At 46.8% G+C, this 27,642-nt stretch overlaps 1 protein-coding gene across 1 annotated transcript; it reads right to left on the reverse strand.

Moving 5' to 3' along the window:
* Nucleotides 1-197: 197 nt before the first annotated feature.
* On the reverse strand, nucleotides 198-27,642 carry MAN2B1 (mannosidase alpha class 2B member 1). The gene is made up of 24 exons (XM_072990310.2): nucleotides 27,502-27,642; nucleotides 19,744-19,846; nucleotides 18,276-18,449; nucleotides 17,163-17,356; nucleotides 16,703-16,835; nucleotides 12,948-13,090; nucleotides 12,617-12,733; nucleotides 11,674-11,756; nucleotides 10,643-10,763; nucleotides 10,306-10,384; nucleotides 9,885-9,994; nucleotides 9,118-9,225; nucleotides 8,847-8,963; nucleotides 7,874-8,086; nucleotides 6,997-7,094; nucleotides 6,626-6,743; nucleotides 5,608-5,726; nucleotides 5,417-5,518; nucleotides 4,722-4,809; nucleotides 4,336-4,416; nucleotides 3,728-3,964; nucleotides 2,813-2,962; nucleotides 2,083-2,185; nucleotides 198-700 (listed from the first exon to the last, which is right to left on the reverse strand). Exons 1-24 carry the CDS (start codon nucleotides 27,616-27,618, stop codon nucleotides 570-572), a joined length of 3,039 nt encoding a protein of 1,012 aa, XP_072846411.2. The 5' UTR covers nucleotides 27,619-27,642; the 3' UTR covers nucleotides 198-569.

Consider the following 27,642-nt stretch of genomic DNA (forward strand, 5'->3'; position numbering starts at 1 on the left):
TCTTATTTTGGTCCTTGGGGATATATCAGAACTGCAGAGAATGCGATAAAACTCTAGTGGATCCCTGAGCAGGTCTGCCTTGACTGATTTTTCCTGTTTGACTGGCAGACTGTGTCATATGTTAGTAGTGGAACAATATGTTCTATTTCTTGCTCCTCAGGAGATACTGGGCTGGAATTCAGAGCAAAGCGATTAAATCATTTTAAAAAGTGGTTTATTTCACATGTAATGATTGCACTTAGGACAGCCCACATCCTCCAAGACGTCCATACCTGCCTCTAAAAACAGTCTTTGTTTTTGAGTGGGCTTGAAGGAGGAATGGTGCAGGAACAGAAGGGCCTTTAAACAATGATCTCTTTTTCAATTGTCAAAAGACTGTCCTGTGGCCCTTAATTAAATTCCAGCTTTAAGCAGCAACCAAGAATCATTTCTCCAGAAGAAAGGAGAACAGTTGGTTGAGAGAAAAAGCCGCTCTTCCCTTTGGAAAAGGCACAGTGGAGAGCGCCAGTCTCCTGCCCTCTTTTGAGGCAACCTCTGGCACTGTTCAGAAGAGAAAAACAGGCAAAACATTAATCTTGTCTTCTTCCTATTCTGCTGCGGTGCTGAATATGAGCCAGGAAGGTCCGGATCTCCATGGGCTTTAGTGTTATCTGTGTTGGGTCAAGGGGAGTGAGGCTTGATCGTGGCCGTTCTGCAGCTCCTGTGGAGAGAAAGCATTGGAGAAAAGTCAAGGTAGGACACTTGGCCCACGTCAGTGAGGATCTGATTAGGAAAGGCTGCCCTACTAACTTCCACCCTTTGCTCCTGGGGTTAAATTATAGGTCTCATAGCTGCCTAGCATGTGTGGTCATAGACAGCCTTCATGGTTTCTTTGTGGGATACCCAGTGAGCTGTGAGACTTGTTTTCCATCAGCTTCTTCACCAGTAAGGTGTTTGATAAACATTATTTTGCTGTGCTGCCTTCCAGCCACACTCTGAACCGGCATACCTGCCACAGTGAATTTGCTTCCCAATTGGAGGATCCTTCAGGACAGGACGGAAGAAAGGGATCTCCAGGATGAACCCACAAATCCTATCTTTTGCCCTTTAAGTAGGGCAGCCTTTCCTAATCAGATCCTCACTGCCATTTGCCAAAGGCCAACACTGCTCCAGCCTCTGTTTGGAAGGGTGCTGGGTATTCCCGAGACAGCTAATGTGAGATGGTTCAGAAGCTGGAGCTGGGGCAAAGTGCGACAGCTCACTTTCCTAACTGCAGGGTGTGGCAGAGAGTGTGAGTGTGGCATTTCAATTGCACTGGCTGCAAATTCACTGCCAGGCTCCCCTTAAGGTATGAAGGATGAGCTTCAAAACCCTGAATGGCCCATGGCCTCCACATCCAAAACAGTGCCTTTTCAGACTTTGGGCAGCTGGTCCACCGATCTCCTCTTTTACACGGGTGACACATCCAAGGACTCATCTTTCCTCAGTTGCAGCACACATGGCACAGAAGGCGCTCATCCTGCCCCGAGCCAAAAGCCAACAGGCCCCTTCTCCAATTCTTTCATTCTGCCTTAAGGTGACACCATCCAGCAAAAGCCATTTACGTCTGTAGCACACATTAAGACTAATTAAGCGTTTTATTGCCTACGCTGGGCACTTTTAAGAGTCAACTAAAACATGGTTGTATGTTCAGGCCTTCCCTCCTGTCAATATTTAATTCTTTATTTTTTCTTTCATTTATTATTTGTTTTATTATTGTATGTGTTATGGACTGTTTGTAAAATCCTTATGTTTTATCGTATATTGGAAGCCGCCCAGAGTGGTCGACCAGACCAGATGGGTGGGATATATAATAAACAAATAAAAAAATTAAACAAACAAATAAATAAATAAACAAATAAAAAATAAATAAACAAATAAATAAAATAAATAAAATAAATGGGCTGAAGAATCAGACAGCTGTAGTGATGAAGCCATATCATATGTATTTCAAACTGGTGAGCTATTATTGTTTGAACCAGCTAAGTGAGTATGTTGTTCACCCCGCCCCGTCCTCTAGCCACCTGCAAGCCAGGTGGGCTCAGCTTCCACGTGGAGACTCACCTTTGGCCGACTGCCAGACCAGCCTCCTCATGTCCTCATACTTCTGGTTGGCAGCTAGGTTCCTCTCTTCCAAAGTGGTGATAGTGAAAGAAGAGAACAGATTCTAGGACAGAGAGGAAAACCACAGTAAAAATTCCAGAAGGCCCACGGAGCATTATTAGCTGACTAAGCAAGACGAAAGCTTCTAAAACAGCCATTCTTAAGAGATTCTTCAATTCTCTCTATGAAAATGCAGTAAACACTCCCTGTATTGTAAATACTGTCCTTCAGTTAGTACAGCAAGATCTCACAGAGTAACTGCAGTAGTGAGGAAAATAAGACATTAAATCTTGTGTTTAATCATTTGCTCAGCCCTAATTCATCAGAAAGGCTTCACTAATCCACAGTCCAGTTCATTCCCTCATCTGCTAGATAGGAATACTAATGCTGTCCTACCTTGTAAGGTTGCTTGGGTTAATGAGAACCTAATTAAGACCACGGAGTACAGCACAAGGAAACCGCAGCTTTACCGACATCAGAGTCCTTGCTGGCCTTGTCAATGGCAAGGGACAATGGAAGCAGCAACAGTAGTCAAATGGCTGGAGAGTGACCAGTTCCCTATCCCTGGCCCAGTTTATCACAATATTTAACCAAATCCATTTTTGGTCTCTTTTGATGATAGTTTAGCACTGCTGGTGAAGCAAGAGTTAATGCTCGTTGTTTGCAATTATTTCCAAAGGGAAAGACCTACCAGCAAATTAATGGTGACGGGCATGGAGCCATTGGCACTCTCCCCCCGTTCAAACTGGTGCTCTAGGCGGAAGAGAACGGAGTCCGGCTCCCACTGGGCCAAAGTCAGCAAGTGGATATTGGAAGGGAGGGCCTGCTTCAAGGCAGAGAACTAGGGATGGAGAGAGAAGGAAAAAACAGACACTGACACTCCCGGGAGGCCACCTGGGGAAGCAGGAGAGTTTGTCCAGTACATTTTAGCCACCATGTTTCCTGGCCAGGCTGATCAAAGCTAACCTTATAAGACAGGATTGCTTGTTCTGAGCGCAGAAGCACATTTTACAGTTGCAATCCTATGAAAAAGTAATTGTTTCTTCCCAAAAGGCCTTGCTTCATATCGGTTTCTTTTAGTCTGTTAGCAATGGCTACACAGGAGATCAGCTCATGGGATTTTCTCACATGGGAAGATGGGTTGCCGAAAGGCATATCTAAAATATTTTTACCCTGCCCTTCTCCTTAGAAAGGACCCAAGGTGGCTCATATCATTAAAAGACAGTATTTAATGCTAATAAAAATGCATAAAAGGATCAGACAATACCATTTCAAAAAACAACAGCAACACCAAAACCCATTCAAAACAGTAAGGTACCACAATCCATTGGGGAAAAAACATCTGCTCGGGCAGGCAGCCACTCAGGAACCTAGCAAGGAGTTTTCTACAGGCATAGAACACGGTGCAGCCGCTTGCACTGGGCTCCTGGCTGAGGTCCTTCCCAGCCATCCTGCTTTCCAGTTGAGGTGCCAGGCAGGCGCTAAACCTGGGAACTTCTGTACCCAAAGCCCATCCACTGTCTACCAGTGGAACCAGGATTCCTCCCCCACAGGGGCTTCAGCCAGACATCCTTCCTCCTCCTCCTCCTCCTCCTCCTCCTCTCACCTCCTTGAGGTTGGCCTGGCCAGGCTGGTAGGGAGGTCCCCCACCTGGGGCAAAGACCACCTGGGGCGCCATGAACTCCTGCTGAGCTCGAAGCCGGTGCTGGTCAGCCGATGATTCTGCTGTGTCCAAGAGGATAAGGTGGCGGCCTCGTACCACCAGTCCATGGTGGTAATCTCCAGGTTCCAGTAGTGGCTCCCCGACACCCCGGGCGTCATCATGCAGGAGTCGCCGATGTACCTGAAGAGGGATGGGGGTGGAGAGGAAGAAGGAGAAGGGCACAGGTGCGTCAGCTTGCCTTACACTTTTTCAGGCCTTAAGAGTGTCAGCGGCTGTAAGAGACTGATGGGTTTCTTTAGGTTACAGAATAAAAATGACTCATAGGAGGAAGAAGAACGTATAAACCTTGGCCTTGCTGGTTTCCCAACACCATCTCCCCAGTACCTAACTGTTCCCCATTCCCTACGTTCCCGTGGTCGCTGTCCCTACTTCCTGGGTCAAACTTTTTAGAAGAGGAGGCTAGTCCTTGCAAGTATGAGGCGGATATGCTGAGATGAGCTGAAGCAAGCAAATCTTTCTTTGGTCACACAGAGAAGTCCTACTGTCCTCACCATGAGTTCTAGAGAACCATCAAGGATGCTGCTGCCTCCCTGGGAGCGATCTGTCAGTACTGTCAGCTGGACTTTCTTGTCCTGGAAAGAATGAAGGGAAGTCATTAAGACTACAGTGTAATACACAGAAAGGACCTCAACCAGCCTCCTCGCAAAATGCCGGGAGTGGGGTGCGAGGCTGGAGGTTTGCAGGCTCATCGCTTTGCATCCAAACCCCTCCAACTTCAAGCACCCTCAGGAGCCCCCATTCCAGGCTTTGCCAAAACCCACAATGGACAGAAAGCTCTGCCTGTCCCATAGTTTCCCCCACAACTAGGCTAGCTGGGTATCTAAAAGGGTGCTTCGAGAGCAGTCCGGCCCGTCAATTACAAGGGGGCCACCATTACCTTGATGTAGATGCGGCTGTTCACAGGGTAGTAGTTGCCAGCCACGGGCTCAGTTTGGCTCAAGTTCCACGTGGCCCTATAGTCACGCCTGCCCCAAGGCCAAAGAGAAAGAGAGACAGAGGTGAGAGGGAATGCATTGGCCTCCTGTCTTTCCTTAGGCAGCTACAATTTGGGAAAACGAGGTTCCACCAGCTTGCCAAGAGGATAAGGGGACCCAAGAAAGGGGACCCAAGAAAAATTAAATGATCCACCAAAGAGAAAAAATAATACTGTCCAGTGTTTAATACTTACTACCTGCGTTCGTACCTTACGTTCTTGGGCTGGGTACAGTAACCCAACATTGTTGTTATGTGCCACCAAGACACTTCCAACTCCTGGTGATCCTAACACTATACTTGGGGAATTTGGGATTTTCAAGGAGGGGCTAACTATTGCCACTCCCCACCCCCAGTGAGTTCCCATAACTGAGTAGGGATTTGGAGCCAGGTATCCAAAGTCCTAGGTGGACATCCATCCACTCCATCACACTGAATCTCGAGTCCGTATTATTCCCCTCTACTGCTGCAGGTCCTGAAAGGGTCTGGGGAATTCTGGGTCTTTGCTTTTCCATCCCTTTGCTCCCATTTTACCCAGAGTGGGCCAGTTCCAAGGCAGACAGTGTCCCTCCAGGCCCCTGCTCCTGCTGCTCGTCATACCTCCTCTCGAGGATCTCGCGGCCATTGGAGTCCGTGTAGAAAAGCCCGTCAGTCTGCAGGTTTGTCTCAAAGCGGCTAATGACTTCCTTGCCAAGACCATCTCTGTGGCAGAAGGGAAAAGCTCACCGTTATCACAGAGATTGCACCATGTCTTCCCCCCACCCACCCCCAAACCACCTCCCAAGGCTCACTGAATTGGGATGGGTCCTACTGTCCATTCCAGCTCGACATAAGGCTCTCCGGCATAGAGGCGCACCACCTGGGAGCACCAGGCAGAGAAGTTCTGGTAGACCTCCTGCACCACTTGGTTCTGCCAGGTAAAAACACAAGGGCAGACTTTATCTTTGTCTGGCACCAGCATTCATTCACCCCTACCTGGAGAAATGGCACAAAAGCCAGTTCAGCAACAGGCATGGGCACCCAAGCGAGCGAGCGAGCAAACAGGTCAAAACTGATGAAACTGCATACATTGGCCAGCAGCAGCAATAAGCAAAGTGCTAAGGTGCTATTATTCAATAATCCCTCAGTAACAACTCAGAAATAACTGCTCACACATGGGAACCCTTCGGATAATTCAGGGGCTAGAAATGCATTACTAGATGAACTCTAACCCTAACTAGTAGACAACTCTGCCCTTGATAATTGCTAACTTGCACACCAGGGGGGGGGGGAAATAATCTTTTTTACCACAGTGTTCTGAGGAATGCCATTATGGTAGAACAAAATTTACCACAAAGCTAGTAGAGCTGTTTCACAAAAAGCTTCTGGTTGGAGTCAGCTGAGCCCTGGGACTCAGAGCGATACCTACCTACCACAAAATCCAGCTGGGAGCTACAAAAGGTTGGGATCCTTTCCATCCACTACCTGCCCCCCCCCAGTGCTCCTTGGATCATTATGCGCAACTGAACCCCTCTTCAGCTCCCCACGACTCAAGTATATATTTAACAAGTTCTACCATCTGACAAAATAATCTCTTGCAACTTAGATTATGCAAAGATCTTAGCAAGGCTACAAAAGATGCCAACCACATTTTGTCTGTAAAGGCCATGTCCCTGATACAAAACAAGGGCCTTCCCAGAAGCCTGTGGGGGCTCTTTAGGTCCCCTTGGAGGACAAGGGTGCCAGCTTTTCAGCAAGGCTAGCGGTCTCCCTGGATGGGGTTGGAGCATCTGTATTTGAGCTGTCCTCAGCAACTCCAGATTTTCTTACCTTCACATGGTACAAGCGGGCTCGTTGGCTGACATGGAAGGGCTCAGAGCCATTTGGACGGAAGATGTAAGCACCAGATGCCTGGTTATTCTCTTGGTTCCCAGTGCTGGCATTGTACCTGCAGAAGCCAGCCAGCAGACGCAACTGGTAAGGGTATATCCCCACAATCACTTTTGCCAGGTCACCAAACAACTCTGCATCCCAGCAGAGAAGGATAAAAAGGCTGGGCTTTGCTTTGCACTACCTTGGGGCCAGGACTACGCAAATCCTATTTGCAGCCACGGGAGCCAGGTATCGGGCGCCTCTCCCTTAAGGCTTAATATTGATGCTCCTTGATTTCCAAGCAGAAAACAACCTTCTACTCCACTCACCAGAAGAAGTTCTGGGACACTGGCAAGGAGATGTTCTTGTCCAGATTCTCAATCGTCTTCAGAAGTCCTGTGCTGGGATCAAACACAACCCGCAGATGCTGGAAAAAGAGGATGAAGGCAACCAGGAACATCAGAAGTTTCCAAGATGCTTAATTTAGGTGCCACGTGGGGTCAGGAAAGAAGAGAACCTAAGTCCAGAGAGGTCTGCTTACAGATTACAGTTGTTCTGTAATTTTAAAATACAGAACAACTTTGTCCTCCTGTTTCTTTTCACAGAGTGACACGCCTCCCTCTGAGACCTAACTGGGGGTGAGGTGTGATTAGGCAGAGAAAGGAAGGCGTCCGTCTCACCTCCCTGCATGACGTGATCCTTTGTCACTATCCCATTAGCCTTGCAGGAGAAAAAGCTTTTGTGGAAAGCATTTGATAAGAAGCCGTTGCAGTGATGGACAGGAGAGGGAGAAAGAGAACACGGGTGAGCATGTGGGCATGAAGGGCTAACAGGGACACGTCCTATATGGCTATGTTGTAACATGTGGACAGCACCGTAGGGAAGTGAGGATACTAAAAGAAAGGCAGAACTGGATGACCCGCCCCCCCTTCTGTCAAGGGCAGAGGCTCCGTGGCCTTCCAGAGGGTGCTCAACTCCCGTCAGGCCCTCCCATGTTGAAGGCTCTTAGGAGTAATAGATCGCCAACCTCAAACTCCATCTCTGCCTCAGGCTGCAGGGAGACAGGAGGCTGTCCGAGGACTGAAAGAGCACCTGGTTCCAGGAGCTGTTCCTTCCTACCTCCCTCGCACAGAAGGCCCATAAGACTGGCTGTGAAGACCAAGCAGGAGAAGACCAGAAGAGATACGACTAGATCAGTCCCCATACCTCGTTCTGGATGGTCCAAGAAAGAGGTGCTGCTCCAGGTCGATAGAGCAACCGTTTCAGCTCCCTGGCAAGGGCGGGCTTCTTGCCGGGTCGTCTGGAGACAGAGTAGGTGCGGTAGCCCAGTGGAGGGGCAGAGGCACGGAAGACCAGTTCATTGGCAGCATAGCCCCGATCGCGCCGGACAGCCTGGGTGAAACTGGACACGGGGATCACCTGTCAAACAGAGGACAGCTGGCACCATTTCCTCTTCCACTCGGCACTGCCCTTCAGAGGGATATTATTCTGCCCCATGACTTTGGTGGGCATTTCAGCCTCTCTGGCCCACCAGGGACCAAAGGCAGAGAGGGGCCGGCGGGGAAGCCTGCCCATCCCCATCCCCACCCAGGCACCTTTTCCATGTTTCTGATTTTCTTTGGAGGAAAAAAAAAGGCTATATTCCAGGGCTTTGATTCATACAGAACAGTCCGCAAGCACTATCTCTTCCATAGTTAGAAGCCACGTAAGCAAAAATCCTGTCCTATTGTCTTGGGCAAGAAGTACCATGGAGACAGGATCACTGATGAGCATGTGGGAAGTTATCGTTCTCAATTCTGAGGACACCTACCCGTCCTCTTATTAGTTTTGTTCTGGTTGTTTGCAACACGACTGATTTACATTCATGCTCTTATCTATCACGAACATTTCATGCTTCCTGCCATCTGCATTTCTTATTGTTGGACTGCTCCTTCCACCAGCCCGCTAGGGCCACCTGTTTCAATTTTGCCAGTCGCTTTAATGCTCCTCAAGCTTTGGCGCTGGCCTCTGCAACAGGGTATCTTCCAGATGTTTGGGACTGAAACGCCCACCGTTCCGCCACAGCTCCTGCCAACCGCTCGTGACAGCTGGGGCCAATGGGTGTTCTAACCAACCACATCTGGAAGGCACCATACTGTGCAGGCTGCAGTACAAAGAACAGAGGTTGCCTGCTCTCTACCTCATTCAGAACAGCCTGGCCGTTGGGATCCACAACAGAGTAATGGCTTCCGTTGACCGGCAGCCGCATGTTCCAGTCCACAGGGCGAGCCAGAGGGTTGTAGACGATCACCATGAACTGCAAGAGGCAACGCAAAGCAGCAAGTGAGGGTAGGGATGACGGACGAAGCAGGGGAAACCTGGGGTGCTGGGATTGCTGGCAAAATGTTCTCCAGCACCACAGCCCACCCCCGACATGAAAAACTAGACAATAGCTCAACCTCACCACTTACAATTTCGGCAGCTTCAGTCAGGAGACAGACACTGATGTTGAGATAGGGGCAGTAGATGAAGTTCTCCTTGGTTCCCATAATACTGGCAAGGGCATTACTGACCACAGTCTGCAAAAGTCAGGGAAAAGGGTAATAAGGGGATGCGCCCCAGCCCTGTCACAAAGCGAATCGGCAGTTCCAAAGCCCGGCTAAGGGAACTTTCACAACGCCCCCTCACGGGAGGTCAGAGCAGCTTCACATGATGATGCACAACAGAGTAGGAGCAGGCCAACACGTGCTTCTTGCCATGTCATGTGCAAAGCCAGCCCCTCAGAGGGACAACCAGGTGGCCTCTTGTACAGACCAGCTCTGGGAGTGCGGGGTCATTGTCTCCTTGAAGCTGGTGCTAACATTAGAGAGGGGCACTAAAGAGATACAGGATGCTCAGTGTGAGAGAGGAGGCCACTGACCCAAGTGCACTGCAGAAGCTGCTGTCGAGAAATACGGCCCTCTTAAGGTGGAGGCTTGCTGAGGAGCAAATGCTCGTCACCAGCACCCAGCCCTCCCCAGATACTATCATTATTACGTCTTATCTTCAGAATGGAGAGGATCTATGCACAGTTACAACAAGGTGCTGCTAGAGGATCAGTGAACAGAGAGCCTTGACAACTCTCTCAGAGGAGGCTGGCAGACCGAGGAGACGCAAGGACCACGGCCCTTGGTTTTGCTCATGTGTCTGTGTGTGACCGAGGGCCCCTGGTGGTCACTTGGCTGGTTCAAGCACACACCTGGCAGGCATCCCAACCAGAAGAGAGCTGTTTAGCGTAGTCATTGGTCACGTGCTGTTTTGCTGTGCCACTCACGGCATCATGGTGCTGAGCGACTCCCATGGCCTGACCTGGAACAATGACAGGTGTCACAAGGAATATAGAGGGGACCCCAGGGTTTGGCACCCTTGTCTACACCAGCACATGTGTGCTGTGGCCCACCTTGGCTTGCTGCACCCCACACATGGACACCCCCAAAGAGCCACGTCTTCCTACTGCTCTCTACTTGTTTGTTCTGTTCTCCATCTTTTGAAGGCCGTGCCTAACATTATGGCCAGACCCCTGTCCAAAACTGCCCAATGGCCACCACTCGTGTGGTAACGAGCTCCCCCACATGGCCATTCCCTCATCCCACGGATTCCTCATGTTTCCTCATACATACGCAGCACAGAACTGTTGGCATTGCCATAAGGCCCCATGTTTGCTTGCAGACCGGCTAACATTTCCAGCTGATTGCAGACCTGCAAAAGGGAAGAGGCAGCCAAGTTTCCAAAAGGCATCTCTGTTGGTTAGGGCCTGAGGCGGAAGAGCCGGGTGGTATATTTTTTTAAAAAGGTTAAAAAAAAAAACGGGGGGGGGGGGGAGAAATAACAAAACAAACAAAAGAAAAGAAAAATGAAAAATAATCACCTTGGACTTCTGGGTTTTGGTTTCTTCTGTAGTTTGGAGAAAGAAAATACTCAACTCTGTCTTCTACCTGAGACGAGACAACCACTAACCTGCAGAAAATTGTTGCTGAGCCGTTCATAACGCTTCAAAGCTGGTCGGCTGGTGAAATATCCTGTCCAGAACTGGTGAGGCCCATCAGCATACGGGAAGAAGTCATCATATTTCATGGACCTGTCCAGCAAAAGAGTTAGGTCAGGTTCAAACTACACCTGTACATGGCACATCACCCTCCCCTCCCCCAAATTCTCTCCTTAGTTGGCGTGCAATGAAAATATGTGGCCACTGAGGCACGGGATCCTAAGAACGGGAGCTGGCCATGGATTATGCCTCTCAATCTTTATTTTCTACCCATACGATGAAGTAGCTGATTCGTGTAAAAGACTGTTGGACAAAGAAAATAAATCCATAGAGTTCTATCTTAGCCCACCACTCTCCTCGACATCACACTAATTCTCACTACTATTTACTAAGTCATTAATGACTGGGCTATCTGTGAAAGCTACAGCCAACTCCTGCAGCATCAGAGCGGCAGGCTCTCCAGCCCAGCCCTTTGAGAGAGAGAAACTAGCCATCGGACAAAGGCACAGACCTGGGTCACTTGATTGTTACTCAACTTTCTTGTAATTTTTTGAACAGCAGCAAAGCCTTTTTAAATGGAACTGATCCTTAGGCAAACTACAGATACCAATTAGCTAAGGGCAGTTAATTCTAAGTTTTTAAAATTATGATGAATCATTGTAACACCCATTAAATCAAGTGCGATGAACCATTCCCATCTGCAGAAACAGTGACCCATTTGTTTTTATTGGGGAAGATCAAGGTCAACCTATCCTTCGGCTGCCCCACTCCGTGGGGAAGGAGGCCACACGTGGGGGTTAGAGGGAGAAGAACCCGGCCAAGGACCAGAGGAGGCCTGGAAGTCCACCGGTATGAGACAGGCATCGGTGGGGTTTGGGCCTAGAACCAATCTTCAGAAACCAGAGAAGAGCATTTTCATGGGGGTGGGAGGACAGGAGGGGGAAATGCCGCAAGAGCCACTTCTAGTGTCAGCTCTTGTTGCCTTTAAAGAGCATCTCCTCACCAGGACAGATTGGCCTTGTTCAGCTCCCACAGGTAGCAGCTTGGGGTAGAGTAAAGAACATGGACACGGCTCCCATTTAATTGCTACAAGAGAGAAACAAGGAAATCAACAAGCAAACACGCTTTGAAGAATAAAATGGTTGCAGGGTGACATGCTGACCAAGCTTCAACAATGTGGCATGAGGGAACCAGTGCCAGGAATACTCTGTTGGCAAACAAATCTCCTTCTGTCCCCTACTCATGCTATCCTGGCTCCTCTCCTTTACTTTCCTAATACAGTAAGAATCCCTTTTTTTGCAAAGTATATCAATTTAAAGTTGTAGCAGGCTGGAAAGAGAGCCTCTCTCTCTCTCTTTCTCCATAAAAAGAACGGAGGTCAGTCTTCATTTCCCCCTCCATTCCAGGGCCCTGAGGTCAAGGTCAAGGACGGGGGAGACAAGCAGAAGCGTGGCTCTTCCTCCGCTTCAGGCAGACCTGATGAAAAGGAGGGGAATCTGACTGCATCTGCACACAAGGCTCTGGGTTTAAGGGCAGGCGAAAGAGAGAACACACCAAGCTAGACCTACTAAATCAATGTGGTGTGTTATGTCAACATATATGTAAACCCCACTGTAGTAATGGATCTCCTCTAATTGGGACTAACGGCCGGATTCAGTCCACAGGGATGGTGTCTTTCTGGACCAACCAAACCCCCCCCCCGACTACCTGATGCGACACATGCCGTCATTAAAATGAGGTTCATCCTGTCTCAATACATCCAGGCTCCACAAGCCCCTTGTCCCACTGTGAGCCTGAGATGCCATTTCTTCAAAATTAAGCTAGTGAGAGAAAATGGAGGCCTTGACCCATCATCCAGTCTTCTGCAGTGTGACAAAAAAATCTCTTTGGCTCCTTCTCAGTAGAGCAAACAGGAGAGGGGCGGGTGTGGTATCATCCTGGCATACCTTTGCATTGACGTGCTTGATCAGCTTGTCCAAGTTCTTGTACCACAGGAGGGCATTCTCATACTGGAAGTCAGATCCCATGGTCATGACAATGTGGTTAGTGCGATAGTGTTTGGCCTAAAAGACAGAAGCAAGGCATCACTCTGCCTGCTGCGCAGAAGAGGCACCCCTGATCCACAAATACCACCCTGAACATCCACTGTTCAGAGGGCTTCCCTCCATGGGCATCATCTATCCGGCACCCTCAAAACAGATTTGTAAAACAGGGGAGCAGAAGGTGTGGGCCTTCCAGCTGTTGGGAGTCGTGTTCCCCCATCTCCATTTCTCAAACCTGAGCAGCTGCCGTCCCCAGAAAATAGGCCACCAGACTCTCCACGTTGTTCTCATCACTGTCATCATCCACAATGGGGTTGTCAGAACAGATCTGATCCCAGCAAAGGGCCATCGGAGGGTTGTAACCGTTTGGTAAGACACCTGCCAGGAAAGAGCCGAGAGAAACAGGAAGGGGCAAGAGCGCTCTCAGGAGCCCTCCTGTCTCAGAGACTGAAGACAGAGACCGAAATTACTCCCAGAAGAGGGTAAGCAGGAAAAGAAGTCAAGCAATCCTCAACATCGTACCAGCCCTTGAAGGAAGGGGAGGAAGCCCTCCTCACAGCAGACCAAGAAGGAACGGGACTGTGAGAAGGGCTTGGATGTGGGCTGTTGAGGGAAGCCTTGCCACTGCAAAACAGGAGCCACTCCCTGGCAGGGGCAGCCCCTTTAAAGATCCCCAAAGGTTGCTTGGATTCGTCCAAGGCAGACCATTCAACATCACAATAATCCAAGTTTATGCACCAACCAGCATTGCTGAGGAGACTGAAATTGAACAATTCTATGAAGATTTACAACACCTTCTAGAACTGACACCAAAGAAAGATGTTCTTCTCATTCTAGGGGACTGGAATGCTAAAGTAGGGAGCCAAGAGATAAAAGGAACAACAGGGAAGTTTGGCCTTGGAGTTCAGAACGAAGCAGGACAAAGGCTAATAGAGTTTTGTCAAGAGAATAAGCTGGTCATCACAAACACTCTTTTCCAACAACACAAGAGGCGACTCTATACATGGAAATCACCAGATGGGCAATATCGAAATCAGATTGATTATATTCTCTGCAGCCAAAGATGGAGAAGCTCTATACAGTCAGCAAAAACAAGACCTGGAGCTGACTGCGGTTCTGATCATCAGCTTCTCATAGCAAAATTCAAGCTTAGACTGAAGAGAGTAGGAAAAACCACTGGGCCACTCAGGTATAATCTAAACCAAATCCCTTATGAATACACAGTGGAAGTAAAGAACAGATTTAAGGAACTAGGTTTGGTGGACAGAGTGCCTGAAGAACTTTGGATAGAGGCTCGTAACATTGTCCAGGAGGCAGCAACGAAAACCATCCCAAAGAAAAGGAAATGCAAGAAAGCAAAGTGGCTGTCCAACGAGGCCTTAGAAATAGCAGAGAGGAGAAGGGAAGCAAAATGCAAGGGAGATAGGGAAAGTTACAGAAACTTGAATGCAGACTTCCAAAGAATAGCAAGGAGAGACAAGAGGGCCTTCTTAAATGAACAATGTAAAGAAATAGAGGAAGATAACAGAAAAGGAAAGACCAGAGATCTGTTCAGGAAAATTGGACATATTAGAGGAACATTTTGCGCAAAGATGAACATGATAAAAGACAAAAATGGGAAGGACCTAACAGAAGCAGAAGACGTCAAGACGAGGTGGCAAGAATACACAGAGGAATTATACCAGAAAGTTCTGGATGTCCCGGACAACCCAGACAATGTAGTTGCTAACCTTGAGCCAGACATCCTGGAGAGCGAAGTCAAGTGGGCCTTAGAAAGCCTGGCTAACAACAAGGCCAGTGGAGGTGATGGCATTCCAGTTGAACTATTTAAAATCTTGAAAGATGATGCTGTTAAGGTGCTACATTCAATATGCCAGCAAGTTTGGAAAACTCAACAGTGGCCAGAGGATTGGAAAAGATCAGTCTACATCCCAATCCCAAAGAAAGGCAGTGCCAAAGAATGCTCCAACTACCGTACAATTGCACTCATTTCGCACGCTAGCAAGGTTATGCTCAAAATCCTGCAAGGTAGGCTTCAGCAGTATGTGGACCGAGAACTCCCAGAAGTACAAGCTGGATTCCGAAGAGGCAGAGGAACTCGAGACCAAATTGCTAACTTGCGCTGGATCATGGAGAAAGCCAGAGAGTTCCAGAAAAATATCTACTTCTGCTTCATTGACTATGCGAAAGCCTTTGACTGTGTGGACCACAGCAAACTATGGCAAGTTCTTAAAGAAATGGGAGTGCCTGACCACTTTATCTGTCTCCTGAGAAACCTATATGTGGGACAGGAAGCAACAGTTAGAACTGGTCATGGAACAACTGAGTGGTTCAAAATTGGGAAAGGAGTACGGCAAGGCTGTATATTGTCCCCCAGCTTATTTAACTTATATGCAGAATACATCATGCGGAAGGCTGGACTGGAAGAAACCCAAGCCGGAATTAAGATTGCCGGAAGAAATATCAACAACCTCCGATATGCAGATGATACCACTCTGATGGCAGAAAGTGAGGAGGAATTAAAGAACCTTGTAATGAGAGTGAAAGAGAGTGCAAAAAACGGTCTGAAACTCAACATCAAAAAAACTAAGATCATGGCCACTGGTCCCATCACCTCCTGGGAAATAGAAGGGGAAGATATGGAGGCAGTGTCAAATTTTATCTTCCTGGGCTCCATGATCACTGCAGATGGAGACAGCAGCCCTGAAATTAAAAGGCGCCTTCTTCTTGGGAGGAAAGCGATGACAAATCTTGACAGCATCTTGAAAAGCAGAGACATCACCTTGCCAACAAAAGTCCGAATAGTCAAAGCTATGGTTTTTCCTGTCGTGATGTATGGAAGTGAGAGCTGGACCATAAAGAAAGCAGACCGCCGAAGAATCGATGCCTTTGAATTGTGGTGCTGGAGGAGGCTCTTGAGAATCCCCTGGACTGCAAGGAGAACAAACCTATCAGTTCTAAAGGAAATCAACCCTGAATGCTCACTTGAAGGACAGATCCTGAAGCTGAGGCTCCAGTACTTTGGCCATCTCATGAGAAGAAAAGAGTCCTTGGAAAAGACCCTGATGTTGGGAAAGTGTGATGGCAAGAGGAGAAGGGGACGACCAAGGATGAGATGGCTGGACAGTGTCTGCGAAGCAACCAACATGAACCTGACACAACTCCAGGAGGCAGTAGAAGACAGGAGGGCCTGGCGTGCTCTGGTCCATGGGGTCATGAAGAGTCGGACACGACTAAACGACTAAACACACACACACACAAAGGTTGCTTGCTGGGGGGGGGAAGCAGCTTTGGAAATGGCCGCTTATTCCTGCCTATTGCTGGCTGGGGGCTGGTGGGAGCTGAACATCCAAAGAGCCACAGGTGGCCCATCCATGCTGGAGGAAAGTACCAGAGTGTAGCAACACAGGGCTGGGCGAACAGAGGCAGCTTTTAAAATCGGAACTAATACTTCTGAGGGTGTCACATCAAGAGTGTTTTTTGTTACCATCATTTTTCATTCAGAAATGTCCTTAGAAGCAGAAAAATAATCTTAGATCCCACACTCTAAAACCCTTTCCTGATAAGAAATGTTACTCAGTATATAGGAAAATGCTGTCATTGGTAATTACAGTAACCATTGCCAAGCTCTGGCACAGAAATGTTATGCACTGCTGTATATTCTTATACACTCCCCATCACACTCTGCTTATGTGTTGGCCTCATGCCCAAAAGATGCTTGGTTCTGCTAATGGAAGCCAACCTAGACAACTGCCTGTACTTGCAATCCATCCAAACCAGACCCCCTGCTCAGCATAGCACTGGAACAGAGCAGGGGAACAAAGTCTAACCCCACCTCCACCACCAACTTGGAATCTGACCCTGCGGTAAATCCAGGAAATACTCTGGACACCTTTACAGCCAGAACTGGGAATATCTAAGTGTGGAAAGATAAATTTAATGCAGAAATCCAAAGCAAGGGTCCGATTCTGGCAAGTCTCACTTGCTTACCAGTGAAGAGATCAGCGACGGGAGGAGCCAGGCTTTCACTGGCGCGCCACAGTTGCTCCATCTCACGCAAGGCCTCTCGGTGGGCCTTGTCCTGGTAATCGATGCGGCCGAGAAAAAAGCCATCATAGCCCATCTGGAGAGAATAATGAGAGGAAGGAGCACCAACCAAGATGGAAGGCCACGTCCACGGCCTAAATCCAACCATTAGTCCCAATTCGTGTACAGCCACTGGATCAGATGGTACTTGGCAAGCCAACGTTTTTGTTAAGTTTCATTGTTTCAATAAGTTTGTTCGGGTTAGGTCTAGCAACGGGACTTAGGCCCATGAAGGCAAACAAGCAGCTGCCTGGTAACGGGGGGTAGCTAGTCATCCATGGCTGTGTGGGGATGGGGAAAACACACAGGTGCCCAAGAACTGAGCTGGGAAGGGAAGGGGCACGTCTGGGAATCCCAGGCTGACCTGCGCAAAGAGCGAGGCCTGCTCACGACTGTGGCCAAAAGGGTCAATGTGCCAGGCCACACGAGGACGGCCACACTCGCCAAAGGTCTCCTGCAGGAAATGGAGCCCGAGGCTCATCTGGTCAATGACGGCACTGTAGTGCACGGCTGCCTCATCGTTCATGCACCAGCCGCCATTCACAAACTCCAGACGCCCTGCCAAAGGAAAAGCCAGGAATAAAACATTGAGGGAGGGGGGGAGGGTTCAGGCCACTTTCCCCTGTGCCTCTACCTACGCTGGGAAGCAACAGCCAGCACGACCGAAGAGGGCCTGAAATGGCCAACGAGGTCCTCGGCCAGCAACAGCTTCTATGGCAAAGCAGGAAGGGAGGAGGGCTCCTGTGCATCGGGGCCTGGGGAACCAGAGCACTCCCAGGTCCTGTTGGATGCCCACCTCCCACCAGGCTCTGCCAATGGAGCAAAATGGCCAGGATGGGCAGAGTCAGTCCAACCGTCCCCAGAGGGCCGCATGTTTCCCATTGAGGTCATAGGGCAAGACAAGGCGACAAGGCAGCACAGGGGACGGCGTGACAGGAACAGGAGAGCCAGGGAGGCCTTCTTCCTGCTGACCCTATCGAGCCACCTGGAAATGTGGAGGGAGGGACGAGAATTTGGCTCGTCCTTTAAACGCAAGGTGAGAGAACTGTGGAAGGTTGCCTGAACCACTGCCTCTGCCTTCCATACCGGGGTGGTCGACCCAAGACCCTGACCTTGCACTATGTTGTGCACCATGAACCCTTTGGTCTCCATTAACTTTGGCTCTCCAACTTTTTTGGACTTTAGCTCTCCCCAGCACACTTACCAATGGTCAAAGGTAAGGAATGAGAAGCATTCAAGTGCAAAAACAACCCCTAGGACAAAGATCCCTACATCTCTGCACTTAGCAGCAAGATGTCTGAGCTGGAACCAGTATTTCTGTACCTTTGGCTCCTTCTCAGCCTCCCCAGCAGGAAGGCACCTCCTCCCTTCAAGGTAAAAACAGCAACAGGCTTACCCCATCTCTCCCCGTATCCCCGTCTATTAGGTGAAACAGCAGATAGGCAAAGAAGAGGCTACCCTATTCCCTCTTGCCTACCTTGAGCAACGAGCTGCCTCACAGCCTGGCGCATGTCTTCCATCTGCAGCCCCCACCAGCGGGCAAAGAAGGCCACTTCCACGTAGATGAAACGCTTGCGAGGATCAGCCAGCAGTTGTGGTATGACCGAGTCGAGGATGTACTGTACCCCAGCGTGCTGGATGTCATTGCGGACTGCAAGGCAACAAGAGAGCCGCCCGGGGTGCAGGGATCAGAAGGTGGGGCTGGGACGTGGGAGAGAGACACCCCCCCCCGCCTGCCACGAAACTTGCTGAGTGACCTTGGGGCAGTCGCTTTTTCTTAACTCACAGGGTGACTGGGAGGATAAATTGGGGAGAAGGGTTGCCATCCACCTTGCCTTAAGCTCACGGAAGGAAAGGCGGGATATGGAAGAAACCAATAAGCAGGGGATGGGAAAGAAGAGGGATGCCCAGAAGAGGAGTCACACAGAGCCTCTGGTGCACGGGAAGACCTCTAGATACTGGCAGGATGGGAGATATTTCCCCACAGCCAAAGAAAAGAGCCAAGACTAGAGTCTCATTTTCAGATGCTGTCACCATCAGCCCAACAGTCCTCATGGTCTGCCTCTGTTAGAACAAGGGGCCTCATCACAAGCCCCCCTTCCAAGCCACTGGGCAAGACAGCTCATCGCCAGCCTCCAAGGACAAGGGGCAGGACAAAGGCTCGTGTTTCCAGGGTCTCTGCTTGTGGCCTTGCAAGGCAGCAGGCAGAGGCCGCCCACACAGGATGCTCTTCTCTACACCGTCAGAGGAATGTGAAAGCACCCTAGGGTGAATCCCAGCAGCAGATTCTGCTCAGAAACCACAGAGGACAACCTATGGGCTTTGGACGGAGGAAAGAAACTTGAGAAGGCCAGAGGTATATAACATTGAGGAGACCCTGACACAATGGGCGGTCAAGTCACTGGATGCTCTGAGGTGAGCTACCATCTCATCCTCTCAAACCTACCTGTAACATTGTGAGGAAAAAAACTAAAGTCTAAATAGCAGAGAGCTGTTGTTTCAAAGATTAATACGCTTTGGAGAAAAATGCATTTGGTGCATTCACTAAGGTTACTCGTCTGTGGGAAATAACAACAAGGGTTTGTGGGTCTTTTGCAATTTATAAAGTAACTTAAATTGCTCTTAATTCAACATTTTGAATTATATAATTGTTTCAATACTTTAAAAAATACTCTTTACACTGATCTTATTGTCAGCTGTGCTGAGTTCCACTGTTGCCAGAAGGGCAGACTATCAATCAAATAAAGAAAGAACAAGCAAGGGGCCTGGCAAGAGGCTAGGAAACCCAGCCTTCTTATAGAAACCCTGAAGCTGAGCACACTCAAAGCCACTGCCAGTCAGCATTCATAACCTCGAGTCCAACCCTCCAGCCAGATGGAAAAGAAAGGCTGTGTCTAACTGGTGGCAGAAAAGCCATCTCTTCCCTCCCAGTTGTTTCCACTCACCTCCAAAGAAATATTGGTCCACTGTCTTCAGCCAGCCCACATCATCATGCGTGTGAGGGATAAGGTGCACATTAAGCATGTCAGGTTTTGTCTCTGGGCAGGACTGAAAAGAGACAAAGAGAGCATCTCTGAGGTAAGCAGAGAGGTTGTAAACCAGTCACTCTCCTCCCTCCCCCCCGCCAAACATTTGCCAAAAGAACCGGGAGCCCTCTAAACTGCTAGGGCTCGGTAGAACTGCAGGAGGGAGAAAGATCCTTCCTTCTAAAGGGGCTGTTGGGCCTTACCACTTTGAACCTGTTTTTGGTATTGCCTTTGCTTACCAATTTTTTTTTTAAAAAAATAGTAGTATTTGTTTGATCCTTCGTAATATTTGTATGTCTACTGCTTTAGCTTCTAGTTTTATTTATTAATTCATTTAAAATAGAGCAGACAACCACCTTTTTCCTTAAAAAGGACCCAAGGCAGCTTACATCATTAAACAAGAGTATCTAAAGCTAACAAAGTAACCAAATACAAAAAAGGGATCAAACAAATACTATACTAAAAATCATAAGCAACACCGAAACACATTCAGAGCACTTAGGTACAACAATCCATTTAAAATCTCTGAGGCAGTCAATCCTCAGGGGAGGCTTGCCTGAAGAGTCACATATTTGCCTGCTTGAGGAAGGGAAGCAAAGATGGTGGCAGGCTGGCCTCCTGTGGGAGGGAGTTCCAGAGTCTGGGAGCAGTAACAGAGAAGGCCCTCTCCTGTGTCCCCATCAGGTGAAGGTGGCAGGACCAAGAGAAAGGTCTCTTTTGATGATCTTAACACCCAAGCCAGCTCCTAATGGGAGATATGGTCTTTGAGATAGCTAGGATCCAGGCCATTGGATGGAAAAGGATCAGCAGTCAATGGAGCTGCTGTAACAAGGGGGTTGCGTGATCCCATTGTCAAGCAAGCATCTGTTGCAGTGTTTTGGACCCTCTGAAGTTTCCCGACACTTTCCATAGGCAGGCAGGCAGTCCCATACAGAGTGCATTATGGTAACATAGCTGGGATGTAACTAGAGCATGAGCCACTGTGGCCAGTTCAGATCTTTCCAGAAACAGGGACAGCTAGTTTTAATTGTGCAAAGGCACTCCTGGTTACTATCGAAACCTGGGCATCCAGACTCAGAGATGAACCCAGGAGCACCCTCAAGGTGCACACCTGAGTTTTCAGGGAGAGTGTAACTCTACCCAGCACAGGCTGTATCCCCATTCCTTGATCTGCCTTTTGACTGATCAGGAGCACCTCTCTCTTTCTGGATTAAGGTTCAGTTGATTCGCTCTCATCCATTCTATTACTGTCAACAGACACTGATCTAAAACTGAAACAGCTTCCTTGGATTTGAATGGCAAGGTAAAGGTTCCCGTTGACAATTTGTCCAGTCGTGTCCAACTCTAGGGGGCGGTGTTCATCCCCGTTTCTAAGCCATAGAGCCAGCGTTTGTCCATAGACAGTTCCCATGGTCACATGGCCAGCGCGACTAGACATGGAATGCCCAGCTCCTGCCAACCTAGCAGCTCAAAAGCATGTAAAAATGTGAATGGATAAATAGGTACCACCTCGGTGGGAAGGTAACTAGACACGGAACGTCATTATTGAAGGAGAGATATTGCTGGTGACACTGAACCCCAAAACTCTGGACAATTTCTCTCAGCAGGTTCATGTATATGTTAAATAACATCTTGTCTTGAAATGATGAAAATTGCTTTGGGTCCTTTTTAAGGAGAAAGGTGGGATAAAATATTTACAATTAAATTCAATTAATTGAAAAGTGTAGTTGATAGAAAGGCTACTAGCAGCTTCTAGGCTAGTGATGTACGGTACTGCTAAGCAAAGCTTGTGTACCTCCTCTTGACGGTAGGCTAGGCATTCTGCGGAGACATAAATGCCTTGCTCACAATAACCAGGCTCCACACCTTCCCTTGCTGCTTGCAGAGAAGTACAATTAAAAGAGATTTCAGAAGAGCATAAAGATGCCAATGGTCTACCATCTGTGTAGGATCTATCTTGTGTTACTGAGCCACTTTTCAGTGCATGGCTTCCAAGGCGGTCAGTAGATTTTTAAAAACCTTCTGATAAAAAAAAAACATTAGAAACCAATGGTAAAAATCACAGAACAAAACACAGATATTACCCACTAAAATCTGAAGCAGATTTATAACCTATGGAAAACACAGGAAACGAAAACTCTTTCTTCCTTATAGCTAAAAAAAGACAGAGCAGGGGCCAGCCAAGGCCTTACTCATTGGAATGCCTTTCCTCTGGTCACCACCCTTTGAAGGACAAGGTCTTCTGGAGCAGACCTCAAGGCAACATTCCCTAAAATTGCTTTCTCTCAAGGTGTTGGACTGCAGTCTCCATCATCCCCCAGCCTTCTAATGCCTTATGAAAGCCTAGGAAGCTGGTCTGAAGACAACAAAGACAAAGAGTGTCTTCAAGGTTCTGAAAAAGGAGGAGCAGATGAGATCCAAGACCTTAAAATTCTCAACCTTGTACTGTGATCATAATGTCTAATGTTTTGCTTTTCGGTGTAAGGACTGATGCCAAAGCTTACTGCAGTTTAACTGGCCGAACCAAAAGGACCGTGTCTAGGCATACATCTGCAACATCTGTAATCTAGGATCACACAACAGTCCAAATCTAGGCAGTGACTTGCCCAGTGAGGTCCAGTGAACTGTGGTGCCTGTTCCCAAGTAAGCACCCTTAGGACTGAAATGCTTCTCAGCACTGTAGGAAGGGACGGCCCAGAGTTTGTTCTCTTCTCTCTCCTCTTATTGTACTAATAAAGGGGTCGGGGGAGACACAACACAGTAGGATAAACTGTATGCTACAAATAACACAGGTATTATGCCCTGGGCTAATATAAAAAGAAATGGAGAAATGATGTTCAGCAACCCAGTTACAGATGTGACAGAGGCAGCTTCTGTGAGAGTCTGAAAATATCATGTCACGGTATTGCGGTTTCACTGATTTTTTTTGCAGAAGCAAAAGCAAGAGGGGGACTCCAAATGGGAACAAGCCTTTGGGCCAAGTGAGAAAAGAAAACAACTGAAGCCGGAACTGCTTTTAAGTCTCACAGGTAACCGTGCATCCACAGCTCAGAAGCATAACAATAATTTTTTTAAAAAAAATACAGATGCCGCAACAGATGCTACACTCTGCCTGCTTTAGGAGCACCATCCCTTTTCATGGAGGGAGGACACCCTCGCTGCCCCCTCACCCATCACAACGTAGCCTCTAGTGCTCCACATTCTGTTTCCATTTGTCTTCTGATTCCCCTGGGAAGTATTCCTTCTCATTTTCCTATGATGGGAGAAATTCTTTAATGCAAGAGATATGGCTTGAGCCAGAGGCCCAAGTTCACAATGTAGCAAGCGTGGAAGCCAGAAGCGAGGGCTGGCAGATGGGCACTTGAATACCTTAGTTGCACTTTTTCACCAAAAGAAAAAGTAGCCAGAATCCTACTTCCTGTGTGCACTGAAATAAGTCAAATGGCATAAATCACTGTGTCACTAACGAAGGGGTCAATACTTGCATTGCTCATGCAAAAACAAATAAAAGTGTTGACTTGTTAAGTGGCTGCAATTTGTTGTCGTGACATGTGGTGTTCTGACTTACACCGGGATACATAAGTTATAGGATTTTGGCCACTAATAGGCTTTGTTAAAGTTGCTAGTAGTTTTGCTACTGCTCTAGAAAAACCACAGCAATGAGTTCTCTACGTTGCCTGGATCCACCTATTTCCTGTACAAAACACAGTGCCTTGTGCGAGTGCTTGGACCTTAAAGCTATGTTTCCTCTCACATATATTGGCTTGGATCCACAAGAAGGTCATCACTGAAGGTCAGGACGGGAGTGCATTAGAGGCCCAGAAAACTCAAATGGATGTGAGCACAAAAGAGCAAACAACTAGAGATACACAGGCTGGAATCAGACAGAAATGCAATAAACTAGGCAGCTGACCTTCAGTGAAGCGACTTCCTAGAACAGAGACAGGATGGAAATGTCACGGGAGTGGAATTTATCAGATCTCCAGGTTGAGGGATTCCAAGCACAGAACATGAGCAGAGAGGAAAGCTAAGCAGCAGATTAGAGATGAAGGACACAGTTGCAAAATAAGTCATCAAGGCTGATAACCACCACCGACTTAGTTTTTCCCCCCCATATGTTACTTTAGCCTTCCAGTACACCCACACTCCCAGCTCTTCCAGCAAATGTAACTATGCTGTAAGTACGCAACAGGGATCGTCCTTCTGGGAAATTCTGCATTGTTAAGAGAAACAATGAGGAACAGATTGGCCTATTGCATGCAAATAGTCGAAAACAGAAGGAGGTAGTCACACCACTCGTGGAATTCACTGATACGAAACAGGGTGGGGCAGAACTCATGGCTTCCAAAGAGTTTTGCTATGGAACTGGAATGTTAGGTGTTTTGAACTACAATGCCCATAATACCCATGTTGTTGGAGGATGATAGGAATTCTAGATAGTTCTGGACAGCCCCGTATTGCCTACTCTAGATTACGTCAGTGGAATTATGTTCAGAAGCAGTACACCTCCACATACTGGATGCTAGTGGATGACTACCACAATCACATTGTGCTTGCGACCTTTCAGTGTCATCTTTTGGAAAATGTAAATCCATGAAATATGTTTCATGATCACCACGTTAGTACCAACCTAGCAAAAACATCAGGTAGAAGCCTCCTAAGGTAACAAGAATAACCAAAACATAAACCCTTCTTATTTCTAACCCAAGAATTTCAGTAGATGCAACATCTATAAGCCTCTAATGCACTCCTGTCCTGACCTTCAGTGATATCACAGTAACATGTCCAGTAGAGTTCTACCATCATAAAACCTAGATGAGCAAAATGAAATTATTTATGGTTGGCCAAGGACAGATAAAGCATAAATATAATTGAGAACTGATAGTCAAATAAAGGAGTGAAAATAATGCCAGGTGAGCATCATTAGAGGGGAGAAAAAGATAATGAAGAAGCAGAGAAAGGACAAAAAAGTCAGGGACTTTCCTCCATTGATTTTAACTGGCAGAAGGGTGAGCATTCAGAACTACACAAATGCAAAAGTAAGGCGATACCGTTATTGAACCAATTTTTAAAAATCACAAATTGCAAGATTTTTTTGGGTAAAAATCTCACTTCCTCAGGCTGTGCTCCACTCCTTCATGTAACCCTAACCTGAACCAAACAGACTTTTTATAATTCCATTTAGAACTATTTTTTTTGTGTGTGTGTGTGTCTAACAATATGTTTACAGCTACAAAAAATATTAAAATATAGTTTTACTTTTAACATTTTTGGTATTTTTTTCCTAAGTTTTAATTCATTTTCAATAGGAGTAGGGCTTGGAGTGTGCATACAGGGGAATGAGGAAGGGATGGAAGGGGAAAAATTCCAGAGAGTGAAAGAGTATTCTTATATCCATTTATTTAGTTATGCTAAAAAGGGAACTCACAAAAGTAAACAATATAACATTTTTCCAGAATATCTATCGCTACTACTCTCTACATTCCTTTGGACCTTCTCATACTTCTTTTATCTATGCTTTCCAATCCATATCTCAGATCCAGTTATAAAACCATTCCCATTTTTAAAGTTTTTTTAGATGATCTTTCATTTAATGCTTCTGTGAGTACATCCATCTCCTTCCAGTATCTTTTCTATCAGTTCCTCAGAGACAGTATCTCTTTTTTCTTCCAAAATTTTCCATATAATATCCTCGCTGATGTAAATTCATGTATTATCAAATATCTCATTTCTTTATCTACAATTTCAGTCATAATATTCAATAGAAACAATTCCGGTTTAAATGGCATCACATAAGATAAGATTTTTTTGGGTAACATTTGATGTATTGATCTCCAATAATTTCTCACTTCCTTACATGTCCACCAGATATGGTAAAAAGTACCCTCCTGCATTTTACATTTCCAACATTTGTTGGAGGTATTTTTGTACATTTTAGACAATTAGTTGGAGTCATATGCCATCTATAAAACATGTTATATTTTCTTTAAAATTTACTGATTTTGTAAGTTTAATATTATTCTGCCAAATTTGTGCCTACTGTTCTAAGTCAACATTTACAATCTTTCACCACTTCATCTTCCATTTTCATATTTAAGAGATATTCATACATTCTTTTAATTATGTTATCATTTGCCTCTAACAATAGTTTATCAAATGTCATTTGTTCTTCATAGAAACCCATTATTTTATCTTTTGCAAACCTAGAATCTAACTGCAATGTCATCCGCCAATCTAATTTTTTTTCCTGTTCCTCTAACTCCTCTCTAGTCTTTCTTAAGCAAGTCTCTGTACCTCACCAGTCTAATTGAGCCTATTAAAGTAGACTGTGTAAATGCTTCTAACGGTGACACCCAGCCTGGAATTTTATTATATATTTGTTTTTGTATCTTATTCCAAGTCCATAACAAAGACTTTCTTATCATATAGCTATTGAAGACTTTATACTCTTGAGATTTTTGATACCATATAAAAGCATGCCATCCTAGGTTAAGATCATTTTTTGTATTTTTAATATGCTTTTTAAAGTACTGCTAAAGAGTACTCAAAGGTACAATGCCTTTATCTTTCACTTATGTGTTCTAGAGATATATTCTCTGCTTTTATAGGCTATAAACATTTACATTTTAAAATTACATTCTTACTCTTAAAAACAGGCTTCTGTATTTTATATTCAAACATGACTTAAGTTCTGCCTATAACAAGTTTTAACACTTGCATTCTTTTACAAGTTACAAGGAAGGATTTTTAAAAAGTATTTGTTGCTTACAGTTTTCCTTCATAACTCTAAGTCTACTTTTGTATTTTACAACAATTCTTAAGTATTTTGTGTATATGGAACATAGAAGCAATGTAGATAAAGTTCGTAGATTTAGATAAGCTGCTGTTGCCTGGCCTTCTTGCAACAATGAGAAGACATATTTTGATACTCAGATGGATTATTATATGATTATCAAATATTGTTTAGTTTCATTCTAGAGTTAAGCCTTGATTAGTATAAATGCCAGCTGTGACAAACACAGGCTTCTGATTTTTCCCTGGAGAGCTATGAAATTTTGTAGGACTCAGGCAGGGTTCAGACATCAGCCAAGCTAACCTGACAGCCCTTTTGTAAAAAATTGCTCTAATTATGTGAGTGAATTTTTGTGATCGCAGAATTATGTTGCAGTAGGGTTTCCAGAAACTTTAACATTAAGGATTACAACGCTATATGTACGTCTCATGTCACAACCTGCCCACTTCCCCTTTCAATCCACATCTCTATGCAGCAGCCAGGATACTTCCTCTTCTCAGTCAGTAACCTTCGTGGCTATTTGTGCGACGTCCCCTCGCAACTATAGGGCAGTTTTGCTCACCCATACCTAAAGCAGGACCCCTCCTCTTTAAATTAATCCGGAAAGCTGTGCCTTCGTTCAAGGTGCCTCGGGAACATTCCCGATCCACTCATTATCTTTTCCCTGCCAGCAGTCTAGCGGACACCCTCCACCCCTTACCTGCCTTCCCCCTTTCCATTTAAATGAAATGGATCCTCCGTGCTGCGCCCTACGGACACCGGGGTCGACTACGGCTGTCCGTCAACCCCGAGCAATGCTCCAGCGAGGAAACCCCCACACTCTGGTTGCACGCTCCAGCCCACCTCGACGCCCTCACTTTAACCCGTCTCCGAGAGCTCCTCACCTGATAACCGCACGTGGCCCCGGCTCCCCACACGATCGCTGCCCCCAACAAAACACTCAACACCGAGCGGAACCCCATCGCTTCAACCTGCCGCGCAGCTTCCACTGCTGCGGTCATGTGAGCAGCCACTCACATGACACC

Source organism: Pogona vitticeps, chromosome 2, assembly GCF_051106095.1.
Source record: "Pogona vitticeps strain Pit_001003342236 chromosome 2, PviZW2.1, whole genome shotgun sequence".
In the NCBI taxonomy this organism is placed as follows: domain Eukaryota; kingdom Metazoa; phylum Chordata; class Lepidosauria; order Squamata; family Agamidae; genus Pogona; species Pogona vitticeps.

What these genes read in the sequence shown, in the direction of transcription:
- MAN2B1 (XM_072990310.2), bottom strand. Translation starts at nt 27,618, where the DNA reads ATGACCGCAGCAGTGGAAGCTGCGCGGCAGGTTGAAGCGATGGGGTTC. An exon ending in GAGGCAGCTCGTTGCTCAAG is followed by an intron (nt 17,357 to 18,275) that starts GTAGGCAAGAGG and finishes TTCCTTTGGCAG; the next exon opens with GGCGTCTGGAGTTTGTGAAT. An exon ending in CCCGCTTGTACCATGTGAAG is followed by an intron (nt 5,727 to 6,625) that starts GTAAGAAAATCT and finishes TTTACCTGGCAG; the next exon opens with AACCAAGTGGTGCAGGAGGT.